Here is a 20907-nt window from a genome sequence, read left to right on the forward strand (position 1 = left end):
GGTGGGGCAGGTACGTCCCCGACCCGCAGCGAGGGCTCGGCCGAGGTGCGCCTGCGGAACTGGGAGTCCCCGAGCGGCTCCTGCCCAACGCCTGCTGCACGGGCTGGGAAGGGCGGGGCGCAGGGAACCGGCTCCTGCCACCACGGCTGAGAGCGCGAGGCTCAGGCCCACCGACCACTGACCGTTCCCACAGCAGCGGGGGAGGGAGCCGGCAAGCGGGTAACCTCGCCTCACCCCAGTCACGTGATTCCGGCATCGCTGGGATTTTTCGCTCGTGCGGGATTGTGGGAAATATCTTTGCACGCTCTTCCCCATCTCAGATTGCGCGCGCAACCGCTTTCGTAGAGCGCCTCGGGGCAGCGGTCATTGACGGCCTGTCGTAAACTGAATCCTTCCTTTGGTTTTTCATTGCTTGGCTGTGAGCTACGGCCCCTCGGTCCCCCGCGCGCTTTCCGGCCGCGGCGCTGAGAGGACCCGAGCGAGCGCGGACAGGGGCCCGCCCCCCTTCCCCGAGATGCCCCCCAAGAAACCGCCGCCTGCGGCGGGGCCCAATAAGAAGGCGGACCAGAAAAAGAAGGAGAAGATCATCGAGGTGAGGAGGGGGCGCCGGGAAGAGGCGGCGGCGGGAGGAGCCGGGGTGGCCAGGCCCTCTGAGCCGCCTCACGGTCGCGATGGGGCGAGGGGGAGTAGCTCAGGGAGGGGGAACAGGGAGGCCGTAACCGTCTCTCGCACGTCACGCCTCTGGTGTGTCCCCGCGTCGCCTCCGTATTCCGTCCGGCCCCTTTCCTGCCGGTCCCTGCTACCCACCGCATCCCGTAGTCCCGTCCCTGCTCCTCGGCCCCGATCCAGCCCCCATCACCCCTCTCCTTCCCCCTCTCTGCCCCCCGCCAGCTCCCTGTCCTTCCCCTCGCCCTTCCCGGGATGCGTCTAGGGCCCTTTCTTGATCCCATGTCCTCTGGGGGAGCCTTAAACCAACAACCTTAGATTGCCTTAGAAACGGAGCTGATCTCCCTCTTTCCTCTCCTCCCCCTGGGGAAATGGCTACCGGGCGGCCACTTCGGTTGAAACAACTTTATGAAAATGTTTTTAAATCAACAAGCTTAAAAACAAAAGTGTAGAAGCTGCCACCAGGTATGGAGGCGCCTCTGAAGGGACTCCGCCGCCCTTCCTCTCCCAAGGCACCAGCCGCATCTGTTAACGCATTGCTTGCTTCTCCGTGGCCCTTTAACTGCTCTTTTCATTGGATCCCGTAAATAGACCAGGGTCGGTTATTTTCAGCCTGAAGATGGGTTGGTCAAAGTTTTTATTCTGACACATTAGAGCACAAGTGTTGGAAAGCTTGCAGGGCTCAGCTCTTTCAGATGTATGTCTGCAATGCCAGTCAAATCAAATCACTCTGTATGTGGATCTCAGTGCAAAACTTGGCCTATGGTCTCTTGTGTCAGGGCATAATGTCAGCTGATGGCGTGGGTAAATACTTGTTTAGCAAATCTAGGCTGAATACATTAAAGATTATCAGGTAGTAACCTTCTGTGCTCTGTTGGTCCTCTAACAATGTTTGTCATTCATAAAACTATTCTTGACTGTTAAGAAATGTCAGTGTTTATAATTTTATTTAATAAAACCTGTAACATTATACAGGCTTATTTGTCATTGGGATTCCTTGTGAGTGAATATCTTCTGAAATGCTGAAAATATGACTTTTTGGGGTGGAGGAAAGAGTGTAAATAAAAAATTAAATATCTAAGCAAACTGAGTGAGATCAGTCAGGTACGTTAGATTTGGGACCTAGATATCTTAACAATTTCCTTTTAAATATAATGCTACAAACTACCCTAAAATAATTGTTCTTTTTTATTACACTCCTTAAACTGCTTTAGATTTTAATCATTATCTTGGAGTGTTGATTGCTGAATTAGTAATGTTCTGGCTGAACTCAGTTATAGGAGAGTTCTAGTCCACAAAGACTCTTATTTTGTAGTTGAAAAAACAGATAAGTTATCTTTGACATTTCAGATGAGATCACAAACATGATAGTACATGTAAAGTAATGGTGTATTTAAGGGACATTCGTTATATAAAATGAGGCAGTAATGCCACATGTGAATCAGTCTTCTTTTTTCATAACTTAGGGCATGTCTACACTACAAAATTAAATCGACGTAAGTTAAGTCAACATCCATACTCCATACCAGGAGCACTTTGAGGGCACTGACAACTGGAACCCCCCACCGCAGGGCTGACAGCTGGAGCCCCACCACTGGGAAGCCCCAGCTGTCAAGCCCATGTGGGGCTGACAGCCAATAGACGATGTAAGTAACGCAGTGTCTACACAGCTGTACCACTGCAAGAGTGCTTGGGTAGTCGCGTTATGCCAACAGGAGAGAACATAATAGCTACCATTGTTCGTTGAGCTGGTTTTATGTTGGCGGGAGAGCATCTCCCGTTGACGTAGCACTGTGCACACAATGCTCAGGGCTGTGTTTGGTTTTTTTACACCCTGAGTGACAAAAGTTTTGCCCCATAAGTGCTAGTGTAGACATGGCCTAAGTTGACGTAGTGGGTGACTTACATCGGTGGGAGTGACGTTTTAGTGTAGACGCTTACAGAGTTAGATCAACATAAGCTGCTTTACGTCAACCTAACTTTCTAGTGTAGATCAGGCCTTATATTTGTTGTATTTAAAAGCTATACATTCATTGCAAAGCAACAAATTATTAAAAATATACACTGAAAACTCACTAATCCATTATTATTATTGATGGTTAATTAGTATGTAAAACTTTGTGAGCTTGAGTGCTGGAACTATTTTTTAGTGTTTTCAATAAAAAGTAACCAGTTTCTAATTTATTTATTTTTTTGTTATTTTGCTAGGTGTTTTTCCTCTATTAACATTTCCCAAATTGTGTTAACCAAGATGTTATCATTGGGTGACTTTTTTTTATTCCAGTGACTAGCAATAAAATATTTTTCTGCTTCTAATAAATAGAATTAAATCAAAGGCAAAGTTAGGCTTTAAATAGAGGTTGCAATCACAGAAAAATACATTGCCGCAGATAGGAGTGTAAAGGGAGTTGTCAGGTTTTATATAAAATTTGGAACTAAGATAGAAGATCTGCCTTCCATAAACAAACTGGAAATGTAGGGAGACAAATTGCTGCAGAGGAGCGTGAGCAGACACTTTTTGCCATGGAATGGGGGGATACTCAGCAACTTTTTGGATTGAACACACAGAAAGCAGGTGCCTTTTCTTCAACAGTATGAAACTTTGTGAAATACTACTTTAATGGTATCTTACAGTGGTCACATAGGGAAGATGGGTGAGGAGAGGAACTACAGCAATGGTAAAGAAAACTGTTAAAAGAATGCAGGACAAGAAAGGATTATATGGATGTTTTACTGTTTTACAAAATTTTGGGGCACAAATATTCAGATAAATTGAAGACATTATGACTTAATTTGGAGGACCCTTTGGTTCAGCACCTCTGGGGGAGGCAAGTGACAAGCACACCTTGCCATAACAGAAAACAGCAGTAAGGGGGAAATGCTTTTGGCTGGACACCCTAGGGCAACTGTTGCACTTACAAAAATGCCATGGAATGGCATTCACCCCCAAAAAAAAAAAAAAGCAGAATCTCCAAGTCCATTTTAAGGTCATATATGTAGTTCCTATCTTTTCCATAGCTTAGTGCATTTAACTGAGAAGCCTTTTTCTGCTGCCCAGAACTTGAAACTGGTGTTCCCAGAAAGTATTGTGTTTTAAGTACCCTTCTAGTCTATTTTCTGTTATATCATTCTCAATAGAATAGATCAGTGTTCCTCAATCTTGTGAACATTGTGGGCCATATATGCAGCTCTCTATGTGTTATGTGGGCCGCCTCCACACTATATATATATAACACATGTATGGCCCTGAGGATGTCACATGGGTCGCAGCTGTGTGCTGATTGGGCCGCAAGTGGCCTGTGGATTGAGAACCACTGGAATAGACAACGTCTTTCTTTATTTTGTGTTACACATTGAACTTGGGAATAATATTGTTCCACAAGTCAAAGTTAAAGGTGTGCGTAATGCAAGGTAACCTCTTTTTAAATAAAAAGCCCTATAGGTTTTACAGATTTGTAAAGTTGACTCTAGTTACTACAGAAATCTCCAAAGGGAAAATAAAGGATTACGAGTTGTTTTGGAGCTGAGTCTCAAAATGACATGCAACTCACATGGTAAACTGAGCCTGACAGATGGAATGTAAGATTTTATTCTGTTCATTTTACTATTGCTACATCATGTTATTGGTTCAGTCATTCATAACTGCCAGTTGAGATTGACATATATTATCAAGATAGATTATTTAATTTACCAAATCCTTGTTGAGGTATCTTTATTTTATCGTTTTTTTTTTTTTTTTTTTTTTTAATTCTTTTAATGCTGTCTCCATGCAGGCCTTCTATATTTAAATATAGACCAGATTACATCATTCAAAAATTAATAACACTTATTGAACTGGAAGTTACAACCATAGGGTTTTTTAATTTGTTTTAATTAAATCTTTAAATACTCTTCTTGCTCTTTCTTGACTAACAAAGAATTAACTGTAATTGCTGAATGCTGTATGTTACCTTTGAGAATAACATGGCTTGTTTAAACTGAAAAAAATCTATTTTAATTTAAGAGCTAGTGTTTAATTTGATATGAGACCTTCAATCTTTGCCCAATTCAAGACTAAATATTGCCCATTCTGTTCCTCAGATCAAAGTAGCTTTGGGGAAATCAAGGGTGGGAATGGTATTGATAAGTTGAAAGGAACAGTAAATTTTTGTTGTAACTTAAATTGAACTTTTCATAAAACTGTCCAGTAGCTGAAGCATCACTTATACAAATCTCTTCTAATTTAGGACAAAACATTTGGTCTAAAGAATAAGAAAGGAGCAAAACAGCAGAAGTTTATCAAGGCTGTGACTCATCAAGTTAAATTTGGTCAACAAAATCCAAGACAGGTAAGCACTTAATCTGTAATTATCTCTTATCAATCATAATGTCTCATATAGACTGAGATGTTGTTGAGGTAAGATTTATTATTTACCTAATGTATTTTTGCTAGCACAATTTGAATTTATTCAGTTGGTTTAGATTTATTTTAAAAATAATAGCCATTTAATTGTCAGACACTAATTCTCTTTGTCATTATTGTTAAGTTAATGTTTATCTAGTTAAGGAGTCGACAGTCTGCAGCACGCATGCCAAAAGCGGCACGCGAGATGATTTTTACAGACCCCCGGCCGGCAGCGGCTGAGCGACTCAGCCCACTTCCAGTCTGGGGTTCCGGCCACCGGCCCCTTGCCAGCCGGGGTTCCGGCCGTCGGCCCCTTGCCAGCCTGCTGCCGGCCTGAGATACCAGCCTCTGGCCCCGCTCACCTTGCTGCTGGTCTGGGGTTCCAGCCGCCTGGCCCCCTACCAGCCGGGGTCCAGGCCTCCGGCCCTGCTCAGCCTTCCTGCCGACCTGGGGTACTGGCAGCCAGCCCAGGGCTCTGCTCCTGGCCTGGTCCCAGCACTCTGCAGCCCTTATCAAAAATTACACTACAATTAGATTAAAAACTTGAAAACTTAAAAACTTTGTTTGTATATTACAGTAATCATTAAAACATGTATAATGTTAATAAATACATAGGTTTTATGAAACAAAGTAGTTGTACTTATGTGCCTGTGCTTAATTTGTGTTTTCGATGATTTACCTTCTAAAAAAATCTCGCATGTCTCGTACCCCCAGAAAGGGCATCTCGCACCCCCAGGGGGTGCATGCACCCGAGGTTAAGAACCACTGCACTAAACTGATAAGATCTGCATTTTAATTTAATTTTAAATGAAGCTTCTTAAACATTTTAAAAACCTTGTTTACTTTACATACAACAATAGTTTAGTTATATAAATATAGACATAGAGAGAGACCTTCTAAAAACGTTAAAATGTATTACCGGCACGCGAAACCTTAAATTAGAGTGAATAAATGAAGACTCGGCACACCACTTCTGAAAGGTTGTCGACCCCGATCTAGTTAAAGGATAACATAGTTCCAAATCTAGAAAAAATTTTAATATACATTTTTTATAAAACCTTTCAACTAGTGAAGATGTTTCCATATTTAAAAAGCTTTCCAGTGGTAACAGGATTAGCAAACATTCCTATGGAATGCTTTTAATCCAAACATTGTATTATTGCGCTAGTGTGTGAAAACCTGAAGATAAATAACTACCACCTAATTATAAACAAAAGTGAAACTAAGTGGCCCTTTTTTACCGATAGGGGTCAGGAAGGCACTCTTTTCCCTCCGTTCCATTCTAAGGGCTGAAGCATCAGAGGTGGCTAGGCAGTAATACTGGCTAGGCAGTGGAGGTTAAGTAGCAAATGTGTGGCAGTAATAGTGGATCACAAATTGAATATGAGGCATCAATGTGGTACAATTGTGAAGATGGCTAATATTATTCTGGATGTAATAATAGGGGTGTTTTAAGTAAGGCACAGAATGTAATTGTCCCGCTCTACTCACTACAGATGAGTTACTCCCCCACCTGAAGCTTTTGTGTCCAGTTGGGAGAGTCACACTTTGAGAAATGTAGACAAACTGGAGAGTTGAGAGGAGAGCAACAAAAATGATAAAAGGTTTTAAAAAACTGACCTATGAGGAAGAGTTTAAAAAAAAAAAAACTGGGTATATTTAGTCTTGAGAAAAAAAGACCTGATAAGGCTTCAAGTAAGTTACGGGTTGTTATAAAGAGGATATTGATCAATTGTTCTCAGTGTCCACTGAAGGTAGGACAAGAAATAATGGGCTTAATCTCCAGCAGGAGAGATTTAGGTTAGATATTAGGAAAAACTTTCTAACTGTAAGGATCGTTAAGCACTGGAATAGGCTTCCAAGGGAGGTAATTGGAGGTTTTTAAGAACAGGTTGGACAAACACCTGCTAGGTATGGTCCTGCCTCAGGGGAATGGTCCTGACCTCTCGAGGTTCCTTCCAGCCAGACATTTCTGTGGTTTTAGGCCACTGCCAGAGATGGGACATACATGGGAAGGTACGGTGCTATGTGATGGTACCAAGAATTCTTTTCTCAGGTGTCTGGGTGGGTCTTACTCACAGGATCAGGGTCTAGCTGATTGCTTTACGTGGGGTCAGAAAGGAATTTTTCCCAGGTCAGATTGTGACACCTTGGGTTTTTTGTCTTCCTCTGCAGCATGAGGCACAGGTTGCTAGCTAGGATCATCTTTAGAGCCCTGTGAAATTCTTTTTTGGTTCATGTCAGTTTCACAGCTGCCCAGGGCTGAATAGCAATTGTAAAACTGACCAGACTTATGTTGATTTCACTCAGTTGCTGCTTTTTCACAAAGCAGTGCGCAATAGAGAAGAATTCTCTCAACAAAAAATGGAAACTGGGCAAGGTATATCCTTGTATGTCTTACGGACTTGCGAGGTACATCATTGTATTAGGATTAGATGTTGAAACTTTTCTCCCCAAACAGCCAGGAAACCTAGAAGTCTGGAAAGAGAACTTTCAACATCTAATCCTAATACAGTGCTGTACCTCCCAAGGCCATACCTCTGTGAATAACCCTCAAGAGTCAAGGACAGGCATGTCTTGAGGTACAAATGGAAGTGCTGTCAAGCTAAGAAACAACTTCAGCTCTAATCCTAGAGGTGTAACCAAGGTACTCTAATAAGTGTGTAATTTCAAAGAGTAAATCATTAAACATATTGGTTTTTATTGTAGTTGACAAGTGTGGCGGTGCCATTTCATCCATCAGATGCAAAGTAGGATTGAAATAGGCTTTTCTAGATTGAATGTCATTAGAAATCAAAATTGTAAAGATAATTTGGCATCTTTTTTAGGTTGACTGTTAGCCCAGGATCAATTTACCTTCATAACTATTTTGAAAGTTAGATATCTCCTGCATCATTTAGGGAAGAGGGGAGCCTGCTTTTAACTCTGCATTGCATCAAATTATGCCTCTGCCTGGAAGTAGTAGTATACTGGTAGCATCCAGGCTGCGGAGCCTGAATGGCAATATATTGAAAAAAAGAGAATGACTCTTTCAAATGAATGTTTACCATTGACTTCAGTTCTGACTGGGCCATTATACACTATCATCATATAAATATTTACTACTGCTAATAATAATGAGAGCATAATTATATCCTTAAATAGTTAGGTATAAAGTCTCATTAACAACTTTGGGAGGAGAGTCAGGCGTACTAAAACTAATTAATTGTACATGCTATTTTCCCATGTCTTCGTTCTTCTGCACAGGTCCAGGTATTGGGGTATAGGTCTTTTTTCCTACCAGCTTAAGTAACAGTGACTTATGATGAGGGGACTTGATTTTTAAACTACTAGAAGGGGGAGGCAGGTTCACAATGTCTCCCTTGTAGTCATAGAAATAGTTTTCCCTTTCTACTTTATTCATTGTCTCTTCCTCACACACAATTCAAATGAAACTAAGCTTTCCTGCTATATACACCATCAGTTATTAACAGAACACTGTAATGCTGAAGAACTGCACACAATAAAATAAAAAATTGGCTAGGTGATGTAATGAATAAGATGACTTTCAAAGCCAGACTTCGTGGCTAGCTGCTGCTGATGCACATAAAAGGAAAGAACAAAACATAAATTTTAGGGTTTTAATAGTAGAGTCTCTACCTTTCTGGATCCTGGCCAAGAGTAACTGGGCTGAGTGTTGGCACTGGATCTTTAATTCAGTTATTCCTCTACTGTGACAGTTTGTGTTTGCTAGAGTCTTGCTAGAAGATGGCTGTCCTGTGCCAGCAATGACACTTATTTCCTGATTTCCTCTTCCATAAATGTGGAACAAAAATAGAAAAGGGTCCTTCAAAGTGTAAAGTAAAGTGTTTCCTCTCTTCGGTTTGAAATGTATTTTAGCTCTTCCTAACATTTGCTAGATAGTGCACCCTGGCCATTAATACAAGGAAATATTAGGAAAAGAATAATGCTGACACCTCCTAAATCAGTGACTGTCGTTCTATATGACATATAATTAATATTGCATGCTATATTATCTTTGAAGCTGTAGTGTACAGATTGTGAGTAATTTCATGGTTCTAAATATCCTTTACTTCTAATCTGGGATTATTATAGGCTGGTCAAGTTGAAGGTGACAAGAAATTAAAGAAAGATGATAAGAAGAAAGAATTACAGGAACTAAATGAACTCTTCAAACCTGTAGTTGCTGCCCAGAAAATTAGTAAAGGTAAACTAAGAGTAATGTAACATTTTAGTTTGTAGATAATTCTATTGGTATTTTATGTAGTTCACATTCAAAAAGTATTTAAAATGTCAGTTTTCCTATCTATAAGCAAGCAGTTCTAACTTTTTTATTTTAATAATTCCATTCTGTTAACAAATAAAACTAAAATGGATATGAAGGGTTATATTATGTGACCTCTTAATGCAAACCATTGTGAGGTCATAATGTCATTGATCCGAGTACAGAAATCTGTACGGATTTCAATGGAGATTTCTTCATTAACATTGGCAGTCTGATTCTGTGCTGCATCCAGTTTTTACTGGGTACAGTAGAGTCAGGGGTGGAGGGCTGTTAGAGCCAGTTGCAGTTCCCCAATTCTCTGCCCTGGAGATTGCTAGACTGTAGCGCACTCACTCTAGCACTGTCCTTCCCTGAAACTGTCCCTGTGCCAGAGGCTGCAGTGAACTGGTTCTACAGGCTCTATGCCAGTTGTGGGCCTTGCATATAGTTTTCGTTCTCTGTGTCCTCCCCCTTAGTGTTCAGTGGCGTCTCTTTCTTTGTAAAAGTATAACAGTTTGATTATTTTATTTATGTAAGTAAGGAACACTTTAAATTACCATTATCCCCATTTTACAGAGTGGGGAAACAGTCATGGTTGTTGTGTCTTAGGCTAGATCTATACTACAAAGTTTTCTCAGCGTAGCTGTGTCGGTCAGGTGTGTGAGAAAAATCACACCCCTTAGCTGACCTATCTGTGCCAGCCCTAACCCCAGTGTACATGCAGGTATGCCAACAAGTGCTTCTGCTTACATAGCTAACTTTGTTTGGGGAGCTGGTGGTAATATACCATCAGGAAGAACTTCTTATGTTGGCATATACTGCACCTGGACTAGGGGAATCTGCCAGTAGAGTTGTAATGTAATGTGCCAATGTAACTATCAGCAGAGCCTGTATAGGGTAGACTAGCCCTTAGGTGTCAGATCAGATCATTGGCCAAATCAAACTTTTTTTTTTTTTTTTTGCCTGACACCCACCCAACATCACTGCCTCATTAAGACTAAATCCTAGTAGTTTCATTGCTATAGTAATACGTCCCATAGCAGTGGTTCAGTGCCTGTGAAAATACACCTCTACCTCGATATAACGCTGTCTTTGGGAGCCAAAAAATCTTACCGCGTTATAGGTGAAACTGCATTATATCAAACTTGCTTTGATCCACAGGAGTGCTCAGGCCCGCGCGCCCCCCTCTCTTCCCCCCCCCCCCCTCCCGGAGCACTGCTTTACCGTGTTATATCCGAATTCATGTTATATCGGGTTCCATTAACTATGTTGCACTGGAGCTAGATGGCTGCCACTGAAAATATCATGCCTTATGAATCAATATAGGAATTAAGTACAAGAAACTTGATTAACCCAGTTGATAGTTTTAAAGTGAATTTGATTCTTGAATTAGTACCTATTGTAGTAAGCTAAGAGTAGGTCACATGCATTACTTAAGCCACACATTGATGCCAGTTTTTCTTAAATATCAAAATGCCTTTCAATTTGGACATTTAAAACAAACCTAACAACAAAGTAGGTATGAAGCATACAGTACATGAAAGACAGCAGCTTGGTAGTGGTATTGAGGGAGATTGAGAGAAGTTAGTGATGGTGATTGTACTGTGAATAACTTCTAGTTTTTTTTTAAATTAACTTTGAATTTCCATGCTCCACTGTTTGATGTTTAAAAACTGAAATGTTGTGTTAATGCTTTTTGAAAACAATTGGCAAATTTTAAATGCGACTTAAAATGTTTTGCCTGGAAACAGTACTAAAATACTAAATTTCATATGACACAGGTGCAGATCCCAAATCAGTAGTTTGTGCTTTCTTCAAGCAAGGACAGTGCACTAAAGGAGATAAGTGCAAGTTTTCTCATGATTTGTCTTTGGAGAGAAAGTGTGAAAAACGAAGTGTTTACATTGATGCAAGAGATGAAGATCTTGAAAAAGGTATATTCTTTCTGGAAAATAACTGCCAACATATTTTTCTGGTGCCAAAGTTCTAATAATAAGTTCATAAGCTCTTTGGAGCAGGAATAGTCTTCTTGTTCTGTTTGTACAACGCCTAGCACAATCAGGTTGTGGCCTATGGCTGGGACTTCTAGGTGGTTGGTAATACAAATAATATTGAGCTGACTTAAAAAAGAAAAATCACTCAACTTCATATCTACAAGAGAATTTTTTCTAGTCCCTATTTTGATGGATTAGTATAATAAAGACAATGTGCTCCAGGGCAGCAGTCCGTAAAATCTGGTGGTGTGGAGTATTTACAATATAGAGGGGGGCAAGTCATATAGAATTGGCTCCTTTTAGTTTCCAATTGCTTCTAAAGATAGCCAGGCTTTAGAAAAAGCAAATGAACTGCAACTTATTATGGTTTTTGCACATATGCTAGTAGTAGTAGTAGTATAATGTGTATGAACAGTATTTTAAATTCAGGTTGCTTGGGAAGCTTCTGTCTGTGGCTTCATTTTCCATCAGCACCGATCAGTTGAAAATAGAATGCTGTTTGGCTTTGCACTTTTGCTCAGCATGGGTTAGAGAGCTACACTAAGACAGGTCAATTTTCTTTTGTGGTTGTCACGCACTAACACAATGTATGCCATTCCTGCTTGGTAATGTTTTAACCTTTTGACACACTGAAGTGGTGCACCAGGACCACACGTATGATTTCATTGTTCTTGTTAGTGTTCCAACCTTTCACAGCTTCTTTTCTTTAATGGCTGCTTCTTGTGTATCACCAAAGATGATAAAGAACTTCCTGCCTTGACTTATATCTGTCAGCCTCTCTTCTCCTGCTCATGTGTTTATTTGAACTATTTTCCCCCACCTCCTTCCTGGGCACCATCCCACCTACTGTTCCTTGTTTCCTTCTTTTTCCCCCCAATCCACTCAACACAGACATGGAATCTCAGATTCTATGGGGGTTTTGGGGGGGGCGGGGGGGAACATGAGTTTATGTGGTGGAAGAGGTGTAAATTCCTTAAAATGCTCTCAAAGAATTTTTGATTTAAATAAAAGCACGTGAGGCTTTGAAAATCCTTTTTATTAAATCATAATTAAGAACCTAAACTTGACAGTATTGCTTTTCCTTTACTGCAGTTAAACTGCAGAATCCAAAGCAGTTTGATTGTGAGGTTTGGCATTTTAGTTATAATTCGAGATGTAAGTGAAACCAACTTTTTTACTATTTATATCTAGATACAATGGATAATTGGGATGAGAAAAAGCTGGAAGAGGTGGTGAACAAGAAGCATGGTGAGGCGGAAAAGAAAAAACCCAAAACTCAAATAGTATGTCCTTTTCTTTAATTGAGTAGCAGTAGTTATTAGCTATCATTAGAGATAATTAAATTTGGAAAGGTATTGGATTTTTCTACTAGAATATCTTGAAATCTTTATTTGACTATTATAAAGACATTTTGAGGATAAAGGTTGACTTGCATTATTCTATCATCTTGCCATATTTCTGAAATAAACAAGGCTCTTTTATAGTTATAAATATATAGTTTATGTGCATATTTGGGTATGAGAAGCATCTTTTTCTAAGATAAAAATGATTTCATAAACAGTATGAAGAGTAATCCTGGTACATTATTGGATGTAATTTGACTACCCATTTTCAAGATTCAAGTGTTCATAGTTACATATGCCAATAGGATTACTTATGTGATTGATTCTCTTGCACATCTTACTTTTTTGATTGTGAACCTAAGATGCTAATAGATTTATAGATGGGAACAAAGAAATATTCTAACCATGAGTGCCCTATCAGTGCATACAGTTTAATCTTTTCTGTAATGCTAAGTCTAAAAAAAACACTAATTAGAAGGTATTTTCTAGTCCTTAGGGCTCCAAAACTATGGGATATTTTAAATTGGGACCTTAATTTGTATCTTAACTAGCATCAGTTTAAATCTTTAATATTTTATACCTTTGTGTTTTTCACTCTTTTAATTCCACATTTTTATCCATTCACAATAACTAAATATTACTCATGACACAGTTGGAAGTGAAATGTGAAAGAACAGCTTGGGATCTATAGTAAAATTAATAAATTGCTTGTTAAAGTTGCCACATTCACAGCTCTGGCAACTGAAGTGTTCTATCTACAGATGGGTGTAGGACTGCAGCAAGAATGCATGCTGTCCCTTCAGTGTGCTTAAAAACTTGACCTGGAAAGGAGAACTTCCAAGGTTGAAAGGGTAGTAGAGTACAGTCTCCATTCTCATTACATTCTTGATGTATCAGTTTGAGACTGTCAAAAACATACAAAACCATAGCCTCTTTTTAAATTTGGATACCTCTCAATGAAGAACAGGACATAGACCTGACCAACTCGCTTTACACAGAGACACTGGATTTATACCACTAGACAATCAATCACCATTCCTTTGAGCCATCTGTTTCCCCAAATTTGGAAAACCTTAACAGAAAAAGCTGCTGAAAACTTTAAATGCAGTTTTTTATTTAAATAAGTTAATCAGTTTTACTCTTTTGTCCATTGTTCTTTAATCAAAATACATTCAAAATATTTCTTCTTGGGACTTCTGTTTGAATGATAGCTCAGAAATGTAATATGACAAGCTGTGAATTACTGACCATTGCTGTAATACTGTTCCTGAGTTAATGTGACAAACTCACTTTACCAGTGTATGTAGCTGGGGAGGAGAAAGTAGGATTCAGGGGTAATAACCACTGTTTTTTAATACAGGTCTGCAAGTATTTTCTTGATGCTATTGAAAACAACAAATATGGCTGGTTTTGGGTTTGTCCTGGTGGAGGAGACAACTGTATGTACCGCCATGCTCTCCCTCCTGGCTTTGTACTAAAAAAAGACAAAAAGAAGGAGGAAAAGGAAGATGAAGTTTCTTTAGAAGATCTAATAGAAAGAGAGGTAAGGTAATAGCTAACTCAGTCATTCAAGCCTGAATATTACATGGTTTAATTATTTTTTAACAAAGTACTCTGAAAAGAGATACATGTTCAAAATACTCTTCTAGCAACATAGTAAAATGGTACTCACTGATGTTTGTATCCATTTGGGTGTTAGAGTGAAATATACTTAGTGATTCTTTGAAAATAATCAAGTCTTTCTTTTGAAACTGTTAATTTCTCCAGTTTATTCACCAGATAAGATTGCAAAGTAAAGTTTAACTGAATATTTACCTCTAGAGGGCAGCAATGTTTTAGGTCAGAATTTTGACTTGTAGTACAGAAATGCAGCATCTGAGAACAGTAGGCACTATTGAAGACTGGGTTTCTGTGTGTGGGTTTTTGTGTGTAAATCAGGAAGTAGAAAAGATTGAAACCAGAAGAAAAATCTAGTGGCGTTTCTGCTTATTGTTTAAAAGGAACCTGGGAATTTTATTAATAACATCTCTTCAAAAGCCAGGACAAGTGTTCCCGTTGAAATTGACAGCTTTAGTTCATACCATTTATATTTTAAGGATGCACATAACCATCATTTCTTAAATATTGCCGGGTTACCTATAGTAGTAGAATAGATTTGGATGTAGCCTATTTAAACTTTTCTTTGATGAGTCAAACAATCTCAAATTTGAGTGCATGAATGCATGTTTATTATTAGTAAGTAAGTCAAAAGAAAAATCTCATTAAGTATCTCTAATGTACAGAAAAATCTTAAGAGGGAATGATTTTAAGAGTCAGTTTCTTAATTTGTGAAGAAAAACTTGACCTATTGTATTGTAGATAATTGTGTTCACAAAGATTGATTAAAGCTAATATCTTTATTGTACAGCGTGCTGCCTTAGGACCAAACATTACCAAAATCACCCTAGAGTCTTTTCTTGCATGGAAGAAAAGAAAAAGACAAGAAAAGATTGACAAGGCTGAACAAGATATGGAACGGAGGAAAGCAGATTTTAAAGCTGGCAAAGCACTGGTGGTATGTTCTCCACTCAAATACTACTACTTGTAAGAGGAAAGAGTGAAATACACTTTATAATGAGGTAGCTGGCCTGAAATTAAGCCGTGTGTATTTTCTTTTATTCTCTAAATTGCAGTACAGATAATAATTAGTGTTGTTTGAACATGTCTTACTTGCTTCCCCATGGATAGATCAGCGGACGTGAAGTATTTGAGTTCCGTCCTGAGTTGGTTGACGCCGATGATGAAGAAGCAGATGACACTAATTACATTCAAGGATCAAGTGAAGATGAGGTAAAGAAGCAAGTATTAACTCTTTTTAACTACCTCATATTGCTTGTTACCGTTTAAAATTTAGAGGCTAACTTTTTGGTTTTGATAGGCTTCCATAAAAAAAGTAATTATGATTAAATTTGAGAAGCTTGGCTAGTACTTAAATAGTAGGTGCCCCTTTTAGTTTGCTGTTACTTATACCGAACAAAATAAAACTTGCAGTAAGAAAAGTTGATGTCAAATGTAAAATTAACAAATCAGTTGCAGGAAAACAATGATTAATGCAAAAAAAACCCTTTGTTTTTCAGGTTGAAGATCTTGTGAGGATAAATGATGTAGACTTGAACCTGTATGTCCCAAAGGATGTAGATGAGACTGGTATTACTGTGGCTAGTCTTGAGCGATTCAGCACATACACTTCAGTGGAAAAAGATGGTAAGTTCACTGTTTAGGCATAACTAAATTAACAGATACAGTACATTGAAGTAATGTTAAAGGTCTTTCCAATACCCAAATAGAGAGAGGCTCTGAAGAAATGTTTGATAGATTTGTATAGTGCTTATTGCCATAGTATCTTAATGCTGCTTCACATATCATTATTCTGTATTTTCAGAACACAATATTTTCTAGTATAGGGGAAAGGAATTGCTGTAGGCAGATTATTATTTTTTTAATGGAAGAAATGCCCTTTGCTTTGTGACCTCTAGTTAATATTTACAGTCATTTCTACTACAGTATTTGTTGTAATTTTTAAGTGATTTAAAAATTACATCTTGAAACTGGGAAAGGAAACACCTTTCTTTACACTTTCCTGTTTTAGTAAATAAGTGAATGAATGATGACTCCAAAATCTGTAAGTTTACCTTAAACTTGTTAGCTAACTTTTTAAGGCAAGTACTCATCTTACTATATATTTGTACAGCAGCTACCATATAAAAGCCTGATCCTGATTGGACCTTTCTGGACTTATAATACAGCATTAAATAATAGTAATAACTAGGGCTGTCAAGCAATTAAAAAAATTAATCGTGATTAATCGCTCTGTTAAACAATAATAGACTACCATTTATTTATTGCAAGGTATTTACGTGCCAGATATGCTAAACATTCATATGCCCCTTCATGCTTCAGCCACCATTCCAGAGGACATGCTTCCATGCTGATAACGCTCGTTAAAAAAATAATGCATTAATTAAATTTGTGACTGAACTCCTTGGGGGACAATTGTATGTCTCCTGCTCTGTTTTACCTGCATTCTGCCATATATTTCATGATATAGCAGTCTCAGACAATGGCCCAGCACATGTTCATTTTAAGAACGCTGTCACTGCAGATTTGACAAAACACAAAGAAGGTACCACTGTGAGATTTCTAAAGATAGCTACAGCACTCGACCCAAGGTTTAAGAATCTGAAGTGCCTTCCAAAATCTGAGAGGGATGAGGTGTGGAGCATGTTTTCAGAAGTCTTAAAAGAGCAACATTCCAATGCAGAAACTACAGAACCTGAACCACCAAAAAAAAAAAATCAACTTTCTGTTGGTGGCATCTGATTCAGATAATGAAAATCAACATGCATCGGTCCACATTGCTTTGGATTGTTATTGAGCAGAACCTGTCATCAGCATGGACGCATGTCCCCTGGAATGGTGGTTGAAGCATGAAGGGATATATGAAACTTGAGCGCATCTGGCATGTAAATATCTTGCGACGCCAGCTACAACAGTGCCATGAGAACGCCTGTTCTCGCTTTCAGGTGACATTGTAAACAGGGCTTTGGAGCTGTGCTCCAGCTCCGCTCCAGCTCCAGGCAAAAACCTGCAGCTCCGCTGCTCCGGAGCTGCTCCGCCCTCTGCTCCAAAGCCCTGATTGTAAACAAGAAGCAGGCAGCATTTATCTCCTGGAAATGTAAACAAACTTGTTTGTCTGAGCGATTGACTGAACAAGAAGTAGGACTGAGTGGACTTGCAGGCTCTGAAATTTTACATTGTTTTATTTTTGAGTACAGGTTTTTTTGTACATAATTCTACATTTGTAAGTTGAACTTTCATGATAAAGAGATTGCACTACAGTACTTGTATTAGGTGAATTGAAAAATACTATTTCTTTTTATCACTTTTTACAACGCAAATATTTGTAATAAAAATATATGCTTTGATTTCAATTACAACACAGAATACACTATATATGAAAATGTAGAAAAACATCCAAAATATTTAATAAATTTCCATTGGTATTCTGTTGTTTAACAGTGCAATTTAAAACTGCGAGTTACTCACGTGAGTTAACTGCGATTAATCAGCAGCCCTAGTAATAACTTAATATTATGAACCAGTTGGTGAGGACAGGAGATGTAAAAATCTTTTGCATTTATGCACATCTGTGTTCACTTGTAACTGTTAAAAACCCAGTCCTACAAGCACACAAGTAGTCCTATTGAGTTCAGTGGGATGAATTGCATTAGTAGGTGCCGTAAGTCTTAGTTGAATATGGCCGTATGGCAGTATTTTTGCATCAAAACATAGGTGTGTATATTCTTCAAGCATGGAGCCTAGTTGGTGGTGAGAGAGAGAGAGAGAGAGTGTGTGTGTGTGTGTGAGAGAGAGAGAGAGTGACTAAGAATTTGTAACATTAATAGACATTGTAAGAATTTTTTATTTTCAGATAACAAATTAAGTGAAGCTTCAGGAGGTGGGATAGAGAATGGGGAGCAAAGTGATTTAGAAGAAAACGAGGCAGAAGGAGAACAGGAAAATGGAGTAATAGATGCAGTTCCTGTTGATGAAAATCTTTTTACTGGAGAGGACTTGGATGAACTAGAAGAAGAATTAAACACTCTTGATTTAGAAGAATGAACAAACAAATCGAATAAGAAAATTGAAGTCTACCTTACAAAGTGAAAACTGACGACATCATTTTTTCGTCTAGAATTCTTAAACAGGATGTTTATGGTTTCCCCAACTGATTCTGGAGGGCACATCAAAAATCAGAAGTACTTTCCTTCGGTTTCCTTTACTCCACTCTTGACTACACCTCATCGTAAGCTATTCAGAGTAGTTAATAATTGAATTGAGAGCTGTCATCGCAGAAAATGAGGTGTAATTTTCAACTAAAAGTAGGAAGCATAACTTGAGTTAAGTGGATTTATTACTACCAGGTGCAGTATACAGTCAAAGTGAACATTCTTTTCACCAGAACTGCATTTTTTAATAAGTAATTTTGAGTTGATTTAGAAACTGCCTAAAATATTTGAGCAATGTACTCTAAATGGAGCTGGTACAGATTCAGATGTTCATGCTCCAGTAGGTATTGATATGCTTTACTTCTTCAGCTGGATGCTAAAGATGTGGATTCGTGAATTGATACAGCATCAGCTATGGTGCCCTCTGTTTAAAATGTTTTAAACTTTCCCTCCACCTTTTGCCAACAAGGTTGTAAATAAAGACTGTCAACTTTAAAATCATTATGTTGACTTTTCTTTACATCAGTGTGTGACAAATTGTAAATAAAATATATTTTGTATGATATAGTGAGTAAATATGTTCCCTCTAGTCGTGATCCAGAAGTAAACTTGTGGGTTTCAGCTAAAGGAGTGGCTAGTTACAGTTAGCCTTCAAGCCCTAGACCTTCATGCAGAAGAATTCTAAATTGCATATTATCTTTCATCTTTCCCTGCAATAAAACCGTAATAGAATTAATATGACAGTTCACTCACCTGTTGTCGCATCTTATTCTTCCCTTGGTCATATTTGTACATTGTCTAGATTAGCAGCTTTTCACGGGGGGATCTTGTCTTCATATGTCTATAAAGCACTTAGCATATGTTTGGCACTATACAAATTATAAACCAGAATACATAATTAGTACTGTCTGCATCTCCAAAGGAAAACTTGGGGATGGGCATTGTCTTTGACCTCTAGAAGGCAGCATTTTCAGGCCTAGGTATAGGTCAATATGATGCTTTAAATGTAAAGCTTACATAAAGTTTACATGTCCTGTGAATAAAGAAATTGCCTCCATACCAATGATTCCTAATTTATAGTCTCCTGGAAAACCAATATTTATCCCCACCTCCTTAGCTTACAAAAAACCCTTGCTTCAGAACTAAAAATCAAGTAACAATACTGTTGCATTAATTATAAAATGTGTACTGATTTACTCATCAAATGACTTCAGAATTATTTTCCAAGGAACATTAAGATCCGTAGTACTATGGGTGAGTTTGCACAAATGTCTTCCAAGTGGTAACATCAGCTTTAATGGGTTACTTCTGGTGTTGCTAAGATGAACTCTTGCATCTGGAATGCCATTGCTAAATTAGCTGCCATAGACATTTTTTGCCCTTTTTGGGATCTGTCTTTGGGGGGGCGGGAGAGGGGGACATTTTTTCCCCTTAGCAACAGAAAATAGCATCTGAGAGACAGAGAGAGGCCCAGTGAAACTGATTTCTAAAAGTAAGTATTTAAAGGAAAACACTGATCAGTGAAAGCTGAACTTTCTTACTAAATATTTAATTGTCAGAAGCTTCCCTCCCCCTTCCCCCCCACCTCCCTGACATGACCACACATAAGCAGCACTGCCAGCAGTCTGATGTAGCTCAGGACACTGAGAATGCAGCTCCCATTTTGAATGAATGACAATACATAACTTTCAAAATATTTGTTTTAAGTTGGGTTAAAAAAGTGGCTTAATCATTTATCAGTCTGTTGAAAGATCTTCCTATTTCTGTTCATATTTTATATATATAAATGACTTTTAGGCCTGTAATTTTTCCTACTTAAATGTGGTGGTTAAAATATTCTATATTAGTGTGACTCCCTCCCCTTCACAATGAACATTAGCATGGTTGTTAGCTTTTGTATCATTCCTTGATGTGAGGCGTCAGGTGAGAGGGAGAGAGATCAGTACTGGATTTGGAATCTAGCCAAAAGTCTCTCTCTTATCTGCCCATTTTATTTCTCAGTTCCTTGGTGCCAGCAGTTTCAGTGCATTTCCTGGCCAGTGCAGTAACACTATTGGCAAGATTAAGTTTGTCTATAACAGTAACATATTCTAGTAATTCTCAAACACTTGATGTTATGGATGACATCTCTTAGCAGTGTAGTTATTGAGCTATGTTTCAGGCTTCTATGTGATATGGTAGCCTCTTTGCTCATACAACCTCTTTAATATGCAGATGAATAAATGAAGATGAGGCTTGTAGCATCTGATATGTATATGTATACTGGGGAGGAAAGGAGATTTAAAATCCCTACTGAAGTATTAAAAAAAGGAATATTGGGTGGGGTATGGGGAAGAGGGAAATGGGAAGGAACTTAAATATTCCTTGAAAATTTTTACCTACTCTTAGCACTGGTAATTCCAAAGGATGTCTAACTGAAAAAAAAAAAATTTTTTTCCAACTTTTCTTGTCAAATACCCACAGCACTTTGTGTAGCCAGTTTCCTTGT

At 38.7% G+C, this 20907-nt stretch overlaps 1 protein-coding gene across 1 annotated transcript; it reads left to right on the forward strand.

Moving 5' to 3' along the window:
* The first annotated feature begins 444 nt into the window (after positions 1–444).
* ZC3H15 (zinc finger CCCH-type containing 15) lies at positions 445–19423 on the forward strand. Its single transcript, XM_065413166.1, has 10 exons — positions 445–592; positions 4893–4994; positions 9146–9257; positions 11096–11248; positions 12500–12591; positions 14012–14194; positions 15059–15205; positions 15379–15480; positions 15768–15894; positions 18122–19423. The coding sequence occupies exons 1-10, from the start codon at positions 515–517 to the stop codon at positions 18310–18312; spliced, it is 1287 nt and encodes a 428-aa protein (XP_065269238.1). The 5' UTR covers positions 445–514; the 3' UTR covers positions 18313–19423.
* The last annotated feature ends 1484 nt before the right edge of the window (positions 19424–20907 follow it).

This window comes from Emys orbicularis, chromosome 11, assembly GCF_028017835.1.
Source record: "Emys orbicularis isolate rEmyOrb1 chromosome 11, rEmyOrb1.hap1, whole genome shotgun sequence".
Classification (NCBI taxonomy): domain Eukaryota; kingdom Metazoa; phylum Chordata; order Testudines; family Emydidae; genus Emys; species Emys orbicularis.

Coding starts and splice junctions, on each gene's coding strand:
- ZC3H15 (XM_065413166.1), top strand. CDS start 515: ATGCCCCCCAAGAAACCGCCGCCTGCGGCGGGGCCCAATAAGAAGGCG. Junction 11,249..12,499: donor AGATGAAGATCTTGAAAAAG/GTATATTCTTTC, acceptor ATTTATATCTAG/ATACAATGGATAATTGGGAT. Junction 15,206..15,378: donor AAGCTGGCAAAGCACTGGTG/GTATGTTCTCCA, acceptor CCCCATGGATAG/ATCAGCGGACGTGAAGTATT.